This window comes from Festucalex cinctus, chromosome 16, assembly GCF_051991245.1.
Source record: "Festucalex cinctus isolate MCC-2025b chromosome 16, RoL_Fcin_1.0, whole genome shotgun sequence".
NCBI classification, from domain to species: Eukaryota; Metazoa; Chordata; class Actinopteri; order Syngnathiformes; family Syngnathidae; genus Festucalex; species Festucalex cinctus.
Genome location: NC_135426.1, coordinates 14,851,741 through 14,871,937, shown reverse-complemented (window position 1 = coordinate 14,871,937; position 20,197 = coordinate 14,851,741). Strand labels below are relative to the sequence as shown.

General features: G+C 40.3%; 1 protein-coding gene across 1 annotated transcript; it reads right to left on the bottom strand.

Moving 5' to 3' along the window:
- Positions 1–1,949: 1,949 nt before the first annotated feature.
- Positions 1,950–15,077, bottom strand: slc7a8a (solute carrier family 7 member 8a). The gene is made up of 11 exons (XM_077498750.1): positions 14,592–15,077; positions 10,408–10,612; positions 8,858–9,009; positions 6,236–6,361; positions 5,815–5,968; positions 5,582–5,705; positions 4,887–4,990; positions 4,700–4,796; positions 4,475–4,624; positions 4,235–4,412; positions 1,950–2,522 (listed from the first exon to the last, which is right to left on the bottom strand). The coding sequence occupies exons 1-11, from the start codon at positions 14,722–14,724 to the stop codon at positions 2,368–2,370; spliced, it is 1,578 nt and encodes a 525-aa protein (XP_077354876.1). The 5' UTR covers positions 14,725–15,077; the 3' UTR covers positions 1,950–2,367.
- Positions 15,078–20,197: the final 5,120 nt, after the last annotated feature.

Below are 20,197 nucleotides of genomic sequence, written 5' to 3'. Positions count from 1 at the left end.
CAGTAACCAGAGGAAGGATGGCTTCATAGTTAGGCTCCAGCGTACCCTAGTGAGGATGAGCGGTATAGAAGATGGATGGATGGATGTCAGCAACTAAAAAGTGTGAATTTGAAGGGGGGGGGCTAATTTCCTGATAAAGTCCTTGAAATCCTTCTTGAGGATTATTAACTGTGAAGTGAGTCATCTCAACTCTTTTTCTGTAAATGTATTGTCAAAATACAATATTGTCAAAATCTTTCAAATCCCTCAGAATTAGTCTATCCTCTCTTCAGTAAAATAAACCTAGTGGGTGACTTTAGCTAAATTTTAGCTAGCCAAATACAAACATCAATACCTGTACATCATTTTTGGCCCAAATATCAACAGACTCTGCAACATAACTAAACTGTTATACCTCTCGTTCATCGGCACAGGCCTTAACTGCTGGAAACGTTTCAAACTTTATCTGGCAGGTGCAAAAGTGTGAAGGCCACAGAATCTCAGTTATGTTCTCCCATCTGGACTAATCCTGACTTCGAGATAAACCAAATACCTCTTCATTTCAGCGTATGGGAACAAAGTAGAATTGGCCATCAGCAAAACTTATAATAATATGACGCTAAAAGGTAATAATTTCAAGAGGAAGAAACTTCCTTTAATAGCATAAATTAAATATAGCAATAAAAACAGTAAACTGGAGGACTTGCGATCTTAATGAGAGCAAGCGCTATGGAAAATGTTTGAATGCCAAATCACATTATCATGGTTAGTAAACAAAATTTTCTGAAGTAGGCCTGAAGATCTGAATTGCAAACAAATGGATTATGCATTGAAAAGAACAGGAAGCCCCTTCAAAAGACATCTGTCAGTGTTTTATTTGCTAGGAGACAATCAACCGTGTACACAATATTAACAGGCACATAAGCACAGCGTTGTCACTGTAAAGACAAAATTTAAACAAGAGAAACAGATACAAAACTGGCCCAGCATTGGTTATAATTCCATGTCATTGTGTTTTGGGGGCGGGGTAGGGGGGGGGGGGACTCCTGAGAGGAATAGATCTCAAAGTAGCACCTGTGCAGATGTTTAGTGTTGTCTTTTTTTTTTTTTTTTTGGCAGTATAGTTAAAGAGAAACCTGAGAAACCAAGATTATTGTAGCAGGTATGAAAACATAGTACATAGGAGTATGATGAACATTTTTGGGCAGAAGAATCATACAACTGGTTCAATTCAAACGTGCATGTTCATTTTATCCTTACTTGGGTCCTAATTAACATTAAAAAAAAAAAAACTTCAGGTGAACAGCAGGGATCACCACTACATATATGTATGTTTCTACACCTAAACAGCTAAATCGTTGGCTACAAAAAAACTTGACAAGACAATCAATGACATTTCTTTTCCATTCAACGTTATTCACACAGGCATTCAGGTGTCGGTGTTAGGATTGATTGCATAAAGAATTCAAATGTAGTGGTAGAAAAAAATGTTTAGGCTGTTATCTGCATGGCGTGAACAACAACACAATCCACTATACTAAACATATAAATGACTTATTTTGTATTACATGAAAATCCTGCATGAAGACTAATATCTTCCCATCCGTCTTAGTGTGCCTTGAAATGAAACAAAATCAAATGAACGGAACATTTCAAGCATCATCTGCATGGAATACAGTGAATTCCCGCGACTCTCAAAACGGTTTAGAATTGCCGACAGATACCACAAGATGGTGGCAAAACAAAATGAAACCCCTGAACTTATTTCATCGTAGTTCCTTCACACGGAGGGGCCACAAGATGGCGCCGAAGCAATACCAACAACAGATATACAGGGGTTCACTGTAAGCCTCTGGAGAAATTAGTAAAAATTAAACGAAGATGAATATATGATGCTGGGAACTAAAATCAACACATAATGTAAAAAAAAAAAAAAAAAAAAAAAAAAAAAAAAAAAAAAAAAAAAATCTACCAAGAAACAATTACAAGACAAGAAATGCATTCTGGAATCTTTGCGCTTCACAAACTTCACAACATAAAAGGTTTGGACAATCAATTTTGGTGTTTTGAATATGTGGAAAACAACAATTTACAAGATTGAAAACAAAAGTAGAAAAAAAATAAGACGTCCTCAGTCCTCACAGTGAAGTCATTTAACAATAATAAGACATACTTAGATGTTTCTCTCACAGGAGTGTGAAGATGATGAGCTAACTTGTCTCTTATTGCACACTTAAAAAAAAAAAAAAAAAAAGAGGTGAAAGCTCATGGGGGGTGACATTGCTGTCAAAAACGTCACAGCATTTGGCACAGATAAAAAAAAAATGCAACTAAAGATAAACAGTAAGAGGGGGTATGCGTATTGATCAGTAATTCCACATCGTCACTTCAGCAGTCCGCCGATTTGTGGTTTTCGGCATCCTCTTGGGACAGTGGGGACCTGGCCTCCTTCATTTCCTCACCCTCACCCTCGTCTCCATCTTTCGGCGTCTGAGCGGGATAAACCACCATGCAAAACTTCTGACCCAAATATGTCATCTTATCTGAAGGAAGAGGTGCAAAAGAAAAGAAAATCTCAATTTTTCCTTCTGGTAACACTTTATAAAGAGATACTTGACTGAGTTGACTCACTGAACAATTTTAAGTAGTGAAAAGTTCATATTTTGTCCAGAATTAATTTGATAACTATTATTTTTCATGTACAATTAATACCTTTAAAAACTATGTTTTTTCCTCTTGCTGTTGACATCACCTGTGCTGAGGGAGTAGGTAACGACCAATCGCTACCACTGACCTATATAAAGGACTGGATGGCTCCTAGGCCAAGAATCTTGAAGTCGCTTGGCCGCCATCTTGCTCCTCCCAGGAAACCTTTCTCGGACTTCGCATTGTGTACGGAAATGCCGACGTGTGTACAAGTACGCTGCGCATATCGCCTGTACCAAGGCCGTGGACAAACATTTCACCGGCAAGTATGATTGAAATGGAAAGTGTAGATTTATATTGGAAAATATACGTATATTATATGGCTTTTTTTTTTGCCATTGTATGTGCCCACATATTGTATTTTGTGTTGGACAAATGATTGCTAGTTGCTAGTAGCTTGATTGCTAGCATTGTTGATTGTGGTTATACCAAGACTGTCGGAAAATTACGACCGAGTTGTGTTCATGTGCTTTTGTTGTTGTAGCTACAGACTACACTGAGAAGCTGATGTACTCTTTGCTCGTAAAACCGAACAATTACAGCAAATAATGAGCTGTAAAGGACAGGACATTGAATTGTGTATGCTGTGTAATTGTGTAGATTCAATAACAACCTGCTAGCGGACGATAACGCCCTTATAAGTGTTAATATTTCTTGCCATTCACAAATCCTTGGGTGCTCTTCGTCATGTTGAAACTTGAAAACTTCTCTCAACTCGGAAACTCGGGTATCAAAATCAATTCCCAGTTGTCCAGTAGAAAATACGACACGAGGGGTCGTTCTACTCGACGTGGTATTTACCATATTTATGATACCACATGAAGGCAATCTTTTTATCTGTTGTGAATTTTAAAATTGTCATCTATAGTATTGGCATCTATATATGCATTGGACTATGATTCTGATCATGTAAAGTAGTGTGTGGACCTTGATCCTTAAATGAGTTCTATATATATATATATATATATATATATATATATATAATAAAATAAAAACGTGCAACTATAAAAATTTTAAACTCAAAAACTATTTTTTTAAATATTTTTTGTTAGTCTTTTATTTATTTATTTATTTTTACGATTATGCCGATTTTTGTAATTGTGGAGTGTAATAATTGAATTTCGATTAATTGAACTCCCCTACATATTAACCGCGCCCGAGGGTCCCAGTACTAAGAGCCTACGAGCCGTTTTATATCTAATCTGCACATGCAGTGCCTATAGAATATGTTCGCGCGGTGGTAGTAAAATGGCCGCCCTGTGACCTCATTGGCCTGCATAGGAGTGAATGGGCTATCGGCCATCCAGTCCTTTATATAGGTCAGTGATCGTTACCTACTTCCTTAGCACAGGTGATGTCATCATCAGTTGACAGCAAGTAGAAAAATTACTGTTTAAAAGGTATTAATTGTACATAAAAAAATAATGAAGTTACCACATTGATTATAGACAAAATATAAAGTTTTTACTGCTGAAAATGGCTCAATGAGTCAAGTATCCCTTTCACATTAGAAGTACTAATTCCACAGCTTGCCATCGGACAAACCTACCGACAAATGTGTCAAAGCACTTGGGCTTCTTGTCCCAGTAGACACCCAGGAAGTAAACGGGCACGCCGGTGAGCATGATGGCCAGGCCGATGCCGCACACCACAGGCTCCGAGTATAGCGAGAAGATGAGCAGGAAGGCCCAGAACAGGAGGTAAATCACCGGCCAAATCAAGTTAATCTGAAAGTCAAAGTAACATTTTAGCACCACTCTCATAAAGTGAAAATGTTCGTCAGGCGCACCTTGATGGGCCTGTGCATGTTGGGCTGTTTGATCCGCAGCACGATCTGCCCGGCGACAGTGACGCCGTAGAAGAGGTAGTTGATGAATCCGACGTAGTTGATGAGGGTGTACATGTCACTGGTGCACAGCATCAGCAAGGTGGACAGGCACTGCGGAAAAAGGGGAGGGTTCGAGCGTCACTCCGAGAACAAGATGGGCCTCGAGGGTCGAGCAGGCGAACTCACAGTGAAGAGCAGAGCTGGGATAGGAGTGCAGCGTTTGACGTGAATCATCGCCAGTAGACTCGGGAGGTGTCCCTCTCTAGCTCCAGCAAAAAACAACCTGTGAAGGGATGGGGAAAAAAATGCAACGTCGTTATAAAGCTTACCGCGGGAAGCATTTTGAAAGGGTGTGGTCAGATGAGTGGCTTGCCTTGACGACGTGAAGAGGGAACCATTGACTCCCCCAAAGGTCGACAGAGCAACAGAGATGGGCATGATCCATGCCATCACGCCCAGAAGTTTCTCTCCAAACGTCTGGCATGGACAAGAAAGAATTTAACTCTCTAGTGGCGGGAGTAACAAATTAAAAATACAGGGAGTCCTTCTAGTTACGTCGGAATTCCGTTCCTATACTAGCGATGTAACCCGAATTTCAACTCAAGTCGAATTTCCCCATTAAAGTCAATATTTACATCAAAATAATTTGCATTAAAAAAAAAAAAAAATCTAAAATAAGATGCTGTCCGACTGAAGCCCAAATTTTGCCGATGTTTGTCCGTGTCTCTCCTTTCTGCAATCTTTAGCTTAGTTTCCATAGTAATTGCTTTTCTTTTGGCTGGACCAACATTGATAGAAAACGTAGCTTTCTTCTTCTTTGGGGCCATGATGTGGAAAAAAAAAAGAGGGCGAAAAACTCCCACAAGTACACAAGCGCTAGCACTAGCTAAGGGCTAAGTAGCTGACGAAAAATGGCGGAACGCGCGTAACCGTTGTAAAGTCGAAACGCCTTAGGTCGAGTGCGCCTTACTTAACTCGAGGACTCCTGTACTTTATCTTTAGACTAGAGCTGTCAAAATTGATGATGATGGAATTGCCAGGTGGAAAGTGCTCGTCTGAGCAACTCACCACAGCGACGGCATTGGAGGCCAGAAGCTCCTGCGGACTCATGGCCGTCACGTAGGCAATGTTGGCGAAGACGTAGACGAATGTCACGAGTGGGATGGAGATATAGATGGCACGGGGGAGGTTCCTGTATGGGATTAAAGAGATTCCAAATTGGATATTCAAAAAAAGAAGATTAGGGGTTTGAATGGCAAGGACGGCCGTTCTCTACTGTGGGAAAGCAAGAGAAGTCTCACACGTAAGGATCCACCAGCTCCTCTGTGACATAGTTGAGGAAGTTCCATCCCCCGTAAGCGAACGAGCCTTGTAGGAAGGACAAAGCTATCAACCCCACGTCATAGTCCTGGAAAGGCTCGAAGGCATTGGCTGGCTCCAACCAGTAGTACTTCCCTGCATGGACAAGATAAAGTCTTTATACTTCATTTCCAAATGCCTCACGGCCCAGTGGTTGGAGACCACTGACATAAGCCACCTAATGCTTTGTCTTCAAACACTCCCATTGTTTTTGTTCAGAGGCCTCATCTTCCTAAAACAGCTGGCGCCCTGCCATGTTGTGACTACTAAAGCTACAAACGCACACTAATATTAATGCTGCGCCATCCGCTAACCCCCACAGTGCTCCTGGTATGTCCCCGGTGACCCTAGGAAGATACTAACCCTTGCAAATCTGCACGATGCCCATGATGATGATGAGAGCAAGGGCCAGCAGCTTGCCCGCCGTGAATATGTCCTGCACTCTGGTTGCCCACCGCACGCTGGAGCAGTTCACCCATGTCAAGAGCACTGGGCACACAAAAACAAAATAGAATGCATGAAATCATGTATATGCATCATGAATGTGACTTTTTACAGCTGCACAAACCTAGTGGGGGACTTCAAGTTGTCATGTGACACCATTTGGTCCAGGTCAGATGCTGGACAGGCTGCACATGGACCTTTGACGTGGCTGATGTGCATTGAACTTCTGCACTAGCTTGCACAACAGGGCCAAAAGATTCAGGCCAATAGGGTGCCATTAAAAATGGCCTCTTTGACATACCATTTGGTAGGAATATGGATTTATTTTATTTTTTTTAGATTAGAGATCCTCCTTTCAGCAGTGATAGGAAGTCATGGACTTAAACACCAAGTAAAGTGAATTCAGTTTTGTTTCCAAATACATCATATACACGTTTAAAAATTCCACCAATTTCTTCGTTTTTCCTCGTGTTTTTTTATTTATTTATTTTTTCCTTTTTTCCTTCCCCTCTTTTAGATTAGGCGATGTCATATTTGTCTACTGTGGGCGTTTTGAGACTCTTTTGTGATTAAGTCAAGTCAAGCGAAGTCATCTTTATTTCTATAGCCCTTTCAAACAGCCTTAGCTGTCACAAAGCGCTTTACAGAAACACAACAAAACAAACGTAACATAAAACATTAACAGCAGTTTTTAATTTGGAGTTCACCTTGCTCCCCACTCTTGAAGAACTTAACGGTCTTCAGCGCCTTCAGGTCCATTTCAACCACTACAACATACGCTGAGACAAGCACTGTGAACCTGTTAGCTTGTAAGCTAGCAGGCGGCCAGCACCTCTTATTTTTTTTTTTTTATAGTCTTGTTTTATAAACTTGGCAGTTTTTCAAAACGAAATGTTATTCAACTTTGACAGGGTTAACAACACTTTTGTATGTGGCGTGTTAAATTTACAAGACATTTATTTTTACTTTACAGTGACATTTCAGAGTCTGGACTTTACTTTTCCTTCAGTACAGAAATTCACTTCCTTCTTCAGGCCATAAAATGTGAGTTCTTTTGCCACCTTTGACTTTCAGTGAAAACAGCCTAAATGTCAACAACTGCAGCACTCTATTTGCAAGGCTGCTCAGCTGTCGGTAAGATGAGTATACAACATCAAATGTTATGCATGTGCGAGTGCAAACACGACTGTGTTGCGGCCTCAAAGCGAGGCTCCTCCCACTATGTTTTTGTAACAGAAGACCCACCGTTAATGGGCCGGTGACTCTGGATACATCCCTAATTTAAGTAAGGCTACATTCATTCATACTGTTTTAGAGGTAATTTTAGGCACTCTCTGCTCACCTTTCAACCCCCCCCAACACCATGTACCATTTTCTTGGCGCCCCTTTCGAGGAATACGAGAAGGGTGCAGCTCGACAGTTGTCTTACAGAATCTTCACACAAAACGCAAACTTCTCAGAGAGGTTTGCTTAAACAAACAGCGCAACAAAGCTCGCAGTCAGGCCGCCGCGTCTCGCTGGCTGTTTGATGTCTGCGTGCAGTATTTGCCCAGCTTGTGTTAAGTTTTTAGAAGGATGCGGATCAACTACTGTCAGAGCCGTGGAGTTTGTATTTGAAAACAAAAAGAGGAGGGGTGGCGTAAACGAGTCGGGTTAGATCCATTTACAGTCTAATGTGCAGTCAGTGACGGGCATCTCTTTACTTTTTATAGCTGTTTTATAGCTGTTGGAGGGGTAAAACTGTAAGATTTTTTTATTTTTTTTTAATAGCGGTGTCTATGTTTCAGATTTTCACCTGTAGTAGGGATCACAAACTATGATCCCAAAACATTGTAATAGAATTCAAGTGATCACACTACACTGCTAGGCCTATCTGTGCAGCAGGGAATTTGGTGTAGTTGAATTTAGTAGTCGACTTCTGACTGTTGTGATGGTATATCGTGTGATTTCTTTGTTATTTTTATCATGTCATACTAGCTAAAAAGAAAGTGGTTCCACAGGGTTCAATTCTGAGGCTTCTGTTGTTTTCATTGTATCTGCTCACCACTGGGTTCCATCTAGTGTTAATTTTATCTGCCATTTTTAAATTTAGTCTCAGTTTCAATCACGCTTGTTAGTTTTTAACCATAGTTAGTCAACCTCATCCTGTTTTTATTTAGTCGATTTTGGTCAGTTATAAATCTAGCATTTTAGTCTTATTCATCTAGTTTTAGTCCACAAAAACTGCCAAAACATCCCTAATGAAAATTAAATTGCCTGAAAATTAAATCAACCTGACTTTTTTAACAGATGTGTTCCTTTTAAATATTGTGAACATGACGACGATGATATTGTGGAAGTTTTAATATCACAATATCACGATATTGCCCTTATCGTTACATCCCTAATAAATATATAGTTGCGTGATTGGAGTCAGTGTCCTAACTGTATAATTTGCAATGCCAAGTTGAGCAGTTCTACACCAGCACAACTAGCTGTCTCATGGCAAACTGAAAGAATGGAAATTGTGTGTACGTTTTTTTTTTTTTTTTCATAACTTACGGAGACAAATTGCAGCTAGCAGGCGCAGCCCGGTGTCCGGCGGTAAGCAGGTGGGGAACAGGGGCTGCAGGACGTAGTTGGAGAAGGTCAGCGCGATCACGGCCTGGTTGGTCGGGTAGATCACCAGCACGGCAATCCACAGACGCAGGAACCTGCGCGAAAAGGCGGTTTTCGGGGATTAGGACACAGATGACTTCTTGGAATTTTTTTGCCGCTCGGCCAAATAACAACCTTTGTTCGGACAAGGGTTTAACAGAGGCTTATGGAGGATCATCCCACAGGAATGTGTGTGTTTGACGTGAAAAAATATTTCGTCAGGACGCGCCGACTATATAGCAGCTTATCGAGTACACCCACTATAGATTAAATAAGCGCCCCCCTCATTGATGTAACAAGCAGCCTTTGTTGTTTGTCCATTGAAGTTGTGTTTTGCGGACATGGGGGACAAAAGGAGCAGGGTTGACACAAACAAACATGGTATATTTATCTAAGATAGAGGGCACTTCAACCCGAGTCGAAGTTGTCTCAGGAGGTAAAGGTCATTGATGTATATTGACAGAAACAGTACAAAGTGACAAAAAAACAATCCTTGGCCGCTTTGTCTGATTGAATTCCTCTCCCAGAATACATCCCCATTGCAAGTACCCTGGTGGTAACTGAAGTGGCTGGGGTGGGGGTGGGGGGTGGCCCACTGGCCCCATACAATGGTCTCATCTGTGTTTATTGTCTGGATAAAAGTACAGTATGTTTTTACTGTTTTGTGGGAAGTTGTCACGCAGTTCCCAAGCACTGAACGGCAACATCAACGTGAATGAATGAGCGGAAGGCGAATGTGAGCCTACACTTGAAACCCCCCGCAGTGGTTTATAAGCCTACCTATTTACAACCCCCTCCAGATCCATTGTGTCTGATCTGCAGGCTCATCCAGCAATCCATGTTTTATTAATTTTAATATGGTTCAGCTCCCATCTAAGTTTATTAATCAATGTCATATGTCGGAAAGAGAACACCTGACCTTGCTTTATTAAACTTGAGAGCTGCCTAAACTTTTTCCTTCAAAGCCACTTTGAAATTCTTTACTTTTAATTGAGCAGAAGCAGAATGATATCTCCACATTGAGAACCAAAACAAGAGCAACTGTAACTGAAAATTATCTTTTCATTCATCAGGTTATTATCAATAAAAATTGTGGCTCGATTTCACCTGCAAATAGTTTTGCATTTTAGCAAATCTACTAAAGCTCCGTATAATGTTTTTCTCTGCATTTCCAAATGTAAGTGACCCAACACTGCCAACAATTTGAGTTTTAATTTATTTATCTTGGTCCCTTTATGCTGCTATTTTTGTCCTCTTGTAATATTTGACTCTACTTCTCCATGCACTGCAGAAGAAGCAGTCATTTGCACAACTCGCAAGAAGAGCAGCTCATTAAGGTGACAGACAGTATTAATATCACCCGTCGCGAAAAGTGAGGGAACGCTGTATTATAGTAGTGGTCAGCACCACTTCACTTCACTTGGACCCCGTCGAACCGTCGAGAGTTCGCTCACCCAGCCAAGCCTCCGAAAATGTCCTTCACGTAAGAGTAGTCACCCCCCGACTTGGGGATGGTGACGCCCAGCTCGGCGTAGCACAGCGCCCCGATGGCGGTGATGAGGCCCGTGATGATCCATACGACGAGGGCCACGCCCACAGAGCTGGCGTTCTCCAACACGCCCTTTGGACTGACGAAAATTCCAGAGCCAATGATGTTACCTAAAAGGAGAAGAAAAACAAGGCTCAGGCGGAGTTTGTCCAATTAGTCCTGTGTTGTAGGATGAGTTTGAAATTATTTAAAACTAAAATAGGTTAAAAAAAAAAAGATGCATTTACTTTTGTTGTCTTTACTGCTATTCTGAGTGTGATATACGGTAATCACGGAAACCTTTACACTAATTTCCGTTAGCCCGTCTATAGCATTCTGCATTATAGGTTAGCATTAAGCTAGCGTACTTGGGTTAATATCTGGTTTGTTTGAACATTTTGGTGTTTGAAATGTACAATCTTTTAATCGTTTGTTTCATGTGTCGGTTTACAAAATGAGAGGTTGATATCCATCCATATCCATAGGATAGCCATAGGACGTCCATAGGATCCATAGGATGATACTATGGATGTAACGACATTCAAACATCACGATACGATATCACGATATGAAGGTCACGATACAATATTGTGGGGAGGTTGGCGATACAAAAAAAGGTCACAATATTGTAAAAAAAAAAAGAGCTCAAACTAAAAACCAAAACAAAACACAATATTGTGCTTTTGTACATAACAGTAACGCATATAAACAACCTAAAGTCTCTAATGACACTTAATATTGAGGCACTTACTTGCTAATTCAAGCACATATTGAGTTCCTCCACATACTGACTTGGTTCACAAGCATATTACGCTCCCATTCATCTGATTAGCGTGGATTTTGACCATAGAAGGGACAAAACATTAAACTGCACAAAACTAGACACCAGAGGGTGCTAGAACTTTTTTTTTATTTTTATTTTTTTAAATGTGCTTCTTTTAATATTGTGACATGAAAACGACAATATATTGTGGCAGTTTTAATATCGTGATATCATGATATTGCCATTATTTTTTGTATCCCTAGTTGATACAGTGGTAATACTACTAAGGAAGGAATACTTTCTTGTAAGCTAAATTTTTTGGGCTACAAACACAGCATAATTTCCCATAATGCCACAGGCTATTACGTGCCCAAGTAATACTATGTGGCATTATGGGAGAAAAATGCCAAACCTAAATCATGCGCTGCAGACATAATTAAAAAAAAAAATCATAAAAGTTACGAATAAACAATGTTTTGTACTTAATTTTCGATTGTAGAAGTATAATGTGGGCCAAATACTTCTACTTATTAATCGCGCAAGCAATTGTGTTCTACTTTCTAACCTGACGTGTGGTTTCTCCACACGTGACTTACATTTCGAGAGAGTGCATTTTTTTAAATGGCTTTGTGGGCAAACAGTAGAAGAAAAATAACACGGTTGCATGAAAATGTGAGCGACAGATGTGCGTGAGGTGTGGGGGAGGATGCGTCACTGTGATATGGTGGCCCAGTCAGGCCAAATGGGAAGTGGTAAACTGCTGATGTAGCAAATAGATTAAGGACGAGGCGGGTGGCATCAGGATACAAGGCTCGACATAAAGCCTTGATGAAGCAAAAGTCAGTGGTTGGGTGGATCATAAAAAGGAGCTGATGTCAAAGGTCGCGTTGAATCATTACCACCTTGCATGATAGTCAGTACAGTACAAAAGTCCAAGGTAGTCGCAATCTCTCCGCACAATGAACAATGATGTGTATTTTATAGCCAGTGCGTTGGGTTCGTGACACACTGCCAAATACGGAATGGTCGTGTCTCTGTGACTACTTGTTTCATAAAGGAAGAGATTTGCTCTCAGACATGCTCGATGAGCAGATTTCTATTCCTGTTCGACTGTTTGGGCAGAAGCCCAAACGTCACTTCAATTCCTCTCACAAATGAACCAAGGAAACATGGTTTGAACACATTAGTGGAACCCAATATGGCTCCATGGCCTCAAAAAGTCCTGGTTCTGGGACCCTGATTTTTTTGTTCATTTATGTGAATTGAGCAATAATAATCGATTTAATCAACAATAAAGCGATTATCAAATTAATTGCCTTCTTTTTTTATATTCTTTTTGAATTTCTCAACATTGAATATTCTCCAATTCCTCTTGTCTTCCATGACAAAAGATTTTCTTTCTTTCTTTCTTTAAAATAATCAATTTGCAAACATCTGCTTTTTATTTAGAAAACTATGCCCAACATTTTATTACGTTAAAGACCAAACCGGTAATGAAATAATGTAATAAATTTACATTTTTGCATTCTCTGCACTGTCAATTTGAAATAATGTCTTGTTCTTTTATGAAATAGATGAAAACATTTTTTTTTTTCACGTATGCTTTGTGTATAATCTGCTTATATGACAGAATCATGAGTGCAGGCACACGTAACTTCAGCAATATTAGCAATAGGACTCTCTCTTCCTGTACGAGTTCACACAATATCAGCATTTATATGTTCTCTGACTGGTCGGTTACAGCAAAACTACTCAACTAGCGAAACACGACTGTTGCAAATTGTAATCGTTACACATGAATAAGTTTAATAGCCAGTCAGTCCTGCATTTCATTTCTGAGGTGTCACAAAAAAAAAGAATAAAATAAAAAATAAAATCCACTAAATAAGGAGCTCAAGAGGTTATGCTAATACAACTGAGTTATCAGGGTGGGGGCCTTGTTGCAAGTGGCCAAGAGTTCACTTGTAATCCCTGTTGTAAGTTAGTGCGTGCGTGCCAACACAATGGGGCTATGCGACTGTTTGATGTCCTTGGAAACAAGGACCGCTCGCGGCTGAGACGAATCACGCCGGGCACACGTGACGTGAAAGTCCGGACTGTGGAAGGGCCATAAAACACTGCACTCAAACAGTAGGGAAAAAATATGAATATCATCATCAAGTGGAGAATATGTTGCACAGCAGTGACATGAACGGTTTCAAATGCGTTACCCTAAAACCTCCAGGTTGCTGTTAGAAAACACAAAATGTCAACAAAAGACTACTGGAACAGATGAACTTTATTTGGTGTTAACGAGAGGCACTTTAAATGGTAGCAGGTGCCTGCTGACTCCTATTTAACAACTTTGAATATAATGTAATTGTTTATTCTGAACACATCTCCATTTGTAAAATTATGTACACAGTTTTCTCAGTTTAATTTGCTTATTCACATTAAGGGTGGAAAAAGTTTTGAAATAATTTCTTAGTCTAATTTTCTTACTTTGAAAAAATGGCATTTGAACAGTAGTCAAACATCGATGCTAATTTCCATTAGCCCACTAATGGAGTTTGACATAATATGTTAGCATTAAGCTAGTAAAATGATTTGATTGAACATTTTGCTGTTTAATTATACACTGCATAGATATGTTTAGAATGTGTTTTAGTAAGTTTAAATGTGTTTAAGCTCTAATAGTGATGGGCTGCACACATTGCAGATTTTAGACGTGTTGCCAATGTTTCCCTTCTGTTCTCCCTCCATCCCATCGTCTTCCTCTCGGGACTTCCGTGCACTCTCGCTCATCTTTCCTCCGGTTACCGTGGAGACGCATGGCTGACTGAGTCATTCTTCCACTCCCCTTCCACCTGTCAAGGTTGTACTCTGTCACGCCCCCCTTTGATTAAACAATACCGAGGTGATTGAATCTCATCTCTACCTGGCTTGTAGGTGTGAATGGTTTTTAGTGCCCTGCAATTGGTCGACGACCAGTCCGGCGTCTATCCCACCTCTCCAAAGTTAGCCGAGATGGGCTCTGGAGCAAAAGTGACCCATGAGCCAAGATGGTGGAATAGTAGAGGTTGTTTTTCAACGTCATAGTTTTACTCTATAAGGACAAGCGCTATTGGAAAGGGATGAATGCAGAAGTAAAATTGATAAATAGATATAGAGGTTTGTCAACACGGGTGTGCATTTACCCGAAGGAGTTAAAGTGTATTAAAAAAATGGATGGATTGAAACTGGCATGCACATGGGGTAGTTAGACCACGTGTCAAGGTTGTTTTTGTAACACGATGTTTGTCATTTGAGGTGGAAATCTGACGACAAAGTGTATAGAAAATGCATGGCTATTTTTGTGGAGAACTTACCAACTATAATACCACAGGCGCTCACAAGGCCGATTTCCTTCTTCAGTGCAACTGCTCCTCCTCCTCCGTCTCCGGACTCCTCACCGGCAGCATCCTTGGAAGAAGCGCCCCGCTGTCTGGGACCGTCCGACATGTCGAAAAAGATTGCGCGTCTTCCTGGTTAGTTTCCTTCCTCACCTCTCCTCTAACCGGCCTTGCGTCTAATGTCAGCGCGCAAAAACAAAACAAAACAAAAAAACGCGCTTATCTGCGCTGTCAGCAACCTGTAACGCGCGCAAACGCACACATGGAAATATAGGTCCAAGTGTGACAGGAAAGTACCCCCAACATCCACCGGTGCTCTCAGTGGCACGCACGTAAAGTCCGCCTGTCGTGCCAGACGCGCATATTCCAAATGGCACAGCGTGCGCAAACTCTGTCCGTCACGAGAAAATCTTGTCTTTGGTTCCGAGGGGACAAACGAGCATGTTGAGTCAGTTGCGCGTCGTAAACATCCGCCGTGGGGTTTTGTAAGTCAAGTGTTTAAATATGCACGGAGGCGTACGTTAGCCCCGCCTAAAGCCGGCCTTGTTTTTCCTCTTTTTGGACCCCTCCCCTATTTTCTGTCGACACCAGGGATGGGACCTGTATAAAACGACGTAGTAATTCAATTTTACATCATATAATGTATGGATGTAATTAGTGTAATGAACAATTTTACAGGTGCATTTGACACTTAAAAGTATTTTATTAAATGATTGGCTAATTATAATAAAAATGAATCCCATATGAAAAATGGTAAGAAATGAGAAGGAATAATTTTTATTTATTTTTTTATTCAGCTATCTAGTGAAATTATTGGTGAATCATTTCTTTTAAATAACTTTAAAAAAATAAAGTTTAATTTAATGAACAATTTTATTTTATAAAGGAACATATCATGAAAAAAAGCCATAATACTTTGTTTATTTTTTTGTTTAATAAATAATTACTAACATTTTTCCAAATCTATTTTTAAAATTTATCTAATGATGTGATTTCAGTTTATTTCTGTAAAAAAACAAAAAAGTCATGCTCCATTGTGCATTATACATAATTAAATAATTGGGTGACTATAATAAATAATACAATATAAGAATGAGCTTTATTTTGTTTGAACTATTGAAATTGTTCATCGCATACACATGCTTATTCGGCAAGATTGAGTGTCATGTCACTCCCCGTGACTCAAGCTAAGCTATGAAAACCATCCCACACACTTTTTTTGGTGACAATTTCAACGTTGCCATCTATGCATTATTCACACAAAGATCACAAACCTGGAGGTCGACAGTACGTTTGGCCCCGCCCCAACTTCAACCCCCATTCACCTGAGAGACAGCAGTGCTTCCTGTCCACTCGTGATAGCCTGCAAACAAACTACTTACGTAACCGCAGGGCTGCAAAACTGAGCATTTTTTGTCGCTGACTCTGCAAATTCACATGCATGCACAGAAAACAGAAGTAAACTGCAAAACTAGCATATATAATAGCTTGAATTCATTATCGCCTTCACATTGTTTGTTTGACGTTATCAGTCACAATGGCACTCGGTGACCTTTTTGGCTGTAAACATGAAACACTCCTGATTTGTCACTGTTGACTTGATTGGATTAACAATCCTTTTTGTAGATGACATCAGCAATGTGCAAATGAAATGTCTTGTTGAGTGCATTTGTCATGTGACCTGCACCACTTAACATCCTCAGGGAGCGCTTTGTATTTGCTGAGCTCCCTGAAGGCCAATTGGATAAGTGTGTGTGTGTGTTTGATAAGAGAGGACCATCTGCGAAAAGCCAACAGGCTCTGGAGAGTGGAGACATGGGCAAAATGGGTAGAAAAGGAGCAACAGTTTCCAATGAAAGACAAAAGAAGCAAATAATGTTAATTGACTGGCAGAACGGCTCATAAGTGTTTTGGGGGGACTCTGGCTTCCTCCCACATTCCACAAATTTGCATATTAGATGAGCTGAAAGCTAATGAAATATAATAAAATCTGAGCAAAATTGACCCATGATTTAGACCATTGGTGTCCAAACTACAGCCCGGGGGCCATTTGCGGCCCACCGTCCATTTTTCAGTGGCCCCCGACATATGTTAAAAATGGCATTTGACTCAGTTCAAATAAAATAAACAAAACAAAAATGTTTGGAGATGGTCAAAGTAAGAAGGGAAGGTATCGAAAAACAGGTGCCATTAAAGGTTATTTTAATTAATTAAAACTAATGAAAAAACTAAAATTCAAAAAAACAATATTGTTGCCGAAATAAAATAAAAACGAAAATGCTTTTTAAAAAAACGAAAATGAACTGAAACTACATTTTATGTTTACAAAACTAACTATAACTATAGCGTTTTAGTCTTTGGTAATTAATTTAATGCATGAGCCTTTGGGGATTACTTTAAATGTGATTTTTAGCAGATTTATTTTGATATAAACCGTAATAATGACGTTTGAAAGTGTCACACAGAAGTGACGTCATCTAGCAGCAGCCAATAGAAAAGCACCTTTAGATGATGTCGCGCCCATGGTGTTTTTTAAAATATTGCTCACAATTAATACACATTAAAAACAAAAAAAATAATACTAATACTGAAACTAACAAACTAAACTAAAACTAAGCATTTTTAAAGAACTAAACTAATAAAAACTAACAGAACCATCATGAAAACTAATAAAAACTAACTAAAGTGAAAAATTCCAAAACTATAATAACCCTACTGTTATATTACAAATAAATTGGTTTATATACTGTAGCAGTTTTCTAAATGTGCAAAAGTACAAATACATTTTTTGTACAATTTTTAGGACTTAACACAATTTTTTTTTCATAAGATTATGTGGCCCTTGTGTTCTTCTGATTTTCTGTATGTGGCCCTCAAATGAAAATGTTTGGACACCCCTGAGTTAGACCATATATAAAGAGGAGAGATAAAATAGGTTAGGTTGCGAGTAACCCTTTTGAATGACAAACTGACAAATGGTCTTGATTAAAAAAAAGAAAATAACAAAAATTTACTGTATGCTTCCAAGTGTTTTATAGCCATTGGTAATGTAGGGCAAGGAAACTCCGAGGGATTGAAAAGGATTATCAGAGTTGTTCAGGAGGAAAGGCGGGAGTGGTTTGAACTTCGCTGGTATGTCCTGACTCAGCGGCGTGCAACTGTGACTTATCAAAGCTGAAACGATGACTTTTCCCTGCATGCTTTTGCATGATCTGCACAAAACGCGCATACCTTTCCGTCGCGTGGATGCTGACGTAATTATCGGGCACACGCACACACTCTGGTAGGTGACAGATTTGAGTAGTGAAAGGCCTGGAGATTCTCCAGATACGGCTGTTAATAAGTAAGCCCCCCTCCTGTTTCACGTTGTTTGCTGTGCAACGGATGGAAAATTAGACCAATGACATACAAACACGGGCAACCTGGAGATGTAGGCCTCTGCCATCACAAGTGGACCGTATCTTTTGCATGCGATCACCATATAAGTGCAATTAATATTATAGGAAGAAAATCGCAATTCATCCTCATGAGGGCAAGCACGATCATGTCAACACCAAAAGATAAGCAGAGCTGCAGTGACTGACTACTCGAAATCGGCGGTCTGGTGAGGATGAAGTGCTTCAAAAGTCTGTTAGTGGGAGTTTGGCATGGCTGCCTACTGAAAAGCGATCCCGTCTGTAACATGACTATCCCGAGGTGGCGGGAGAACAAAGGGCCTTGTAGCCTGAGCCCGTCCGATGATCACGAGGCCTTCTAATGCCAAAGCGCTCTTTTAAACGGACAAAAGTTTTGGGCGGTGCCTTTGGAAGAGGAAGTTCCATCAGCTTCTAACTCATATTGTCATGGTTTGTGTTGGGTTTTGGTTTGTTTTTTGCTTTTTGTGGGGTTCTAGTTTTGAGTTTGTCATCATGTTCCTTGAAATTTCTGTTGTGATCTGTTATGTTCTGCTTTCCTTGTGTGTCTCCCATTGTCTGTAATGCCCACCTGTGTTTACCTGACTTCCTCGTGTGTCAACCTATCAGAACTCTCTGCCACTTGTGTCTTGCCCAACTGTGTCTCTGTTACGTTCTGAGGTTGCATCACAAAACGCAGAAACAAATAAGAGTTTTAACACTTTATTTGCATCACATCAAAAGGCGTGAAACTAACTTGACATGACCAGAAACAAAAAGAATGGATCGGGAATCACGAGACGGATGCACAGAGGAACAGTGGTAATAATCCGCAAACACGCACATTTCTCCGACAGTTTATATAGACAGTGACTCGATCTGATTGGTTGTGGCTGGACATGTGGGTAACAGGACTGACATGGAATTATCTGATTGGCTGTTGATCAGATAAAGAGATTGACTGTTGACATCACATAGCTCCTGACCTCACATAGGTTAAGACCAGTTGAAACTCGATGTCGGTTACATCAGTTCAAAACAGACACTTGACCTCACGGTCATGACCCAAAAACAACCCTTGCATGAGCCAAACTTAACCCTGGCATGACCCAGTCATGACAGTCTCGTTGTTTAGTTTCTTGTCTCCCTGCTGTACTCGTCGATTCATGTTTGTTTTTTTTCCTCCTCTCATGCTGTTGTCATCCCTCGTTTTGCCCCGTCAGGTTATTGTTAGTTGTTAAAGTTTTTTGTTAGTATCTATAATTTGTTGTTTTGATTTAAGTTGCCAAATACCTTGTTTGGCCCTTTGTTTTGTTTGCTTGAGCACCTCAACTTCCCTGCTGCCTTCCTTCCCTGAACTTGCGTCCACATTTACGGCGAACCGTGACACATATAGGGTGTAACATTCTAAGTTTCAACATTTCAAAAATATGTAAACAAAAAGCAAGTGCGTGTTCAAATAGTGATTCTAGTATTTCGTCAAGGAAGGAATAAGGAAGGACGGGTGGAATGAAAGAAAAATGGAAGTACAAAGGAAAGCATGGATGAAAAAGGAATGACGGTCGGAAATCAAGGATTGAGAGATGGGAGATGAGAATTAAGGAAGGTTGAAAGTGACAAAGGAAAGAAGGAAACTGTTATTGTAATAAATAGTACAAGTGAAATGAGTGTATGCCTGCTTTCAGTATTATGTTTTCCTCGAAGTCTGCATGACTCACAAGCCTGGGTGCCGGTTCTGTGAATGTTTGTAAACACTGCGTCAGGAGGAGAGGAGGTAAAAAACGTTTGAACATTTTTAAGACACAGAAGAGGAATGTGTGAATTTACAGTGAAGCAAGGAGAAAGTGGGTCGGGGCTTGGAGGAGGAGACGCGAAGGGGGCGTGCGTTGGTAATCAGAGCCGTGTGTTTACCATGCACCCAGAAACGCATGAGGTCCTGCCCCGGGGGCAATGTGTTCCAAAACACGTGCCGAGTTCCAAAACATGCATGGCGTCATACCTTAGGGAGCCGTTTCTAATATTTTGGCTCAGTGGTGTCGCTAAATTTGACAGCCAACTTCTAATGATAAGCGTCTCCAGACTTGACGCGACGCAACTCTACACCGCTGTAACACACAACCCTAATAATAAAAGGTTGTTTTTCTCCTGAAACTGCACTCAGACCAGCCAAGAAGTACAGGGGTACCTTGA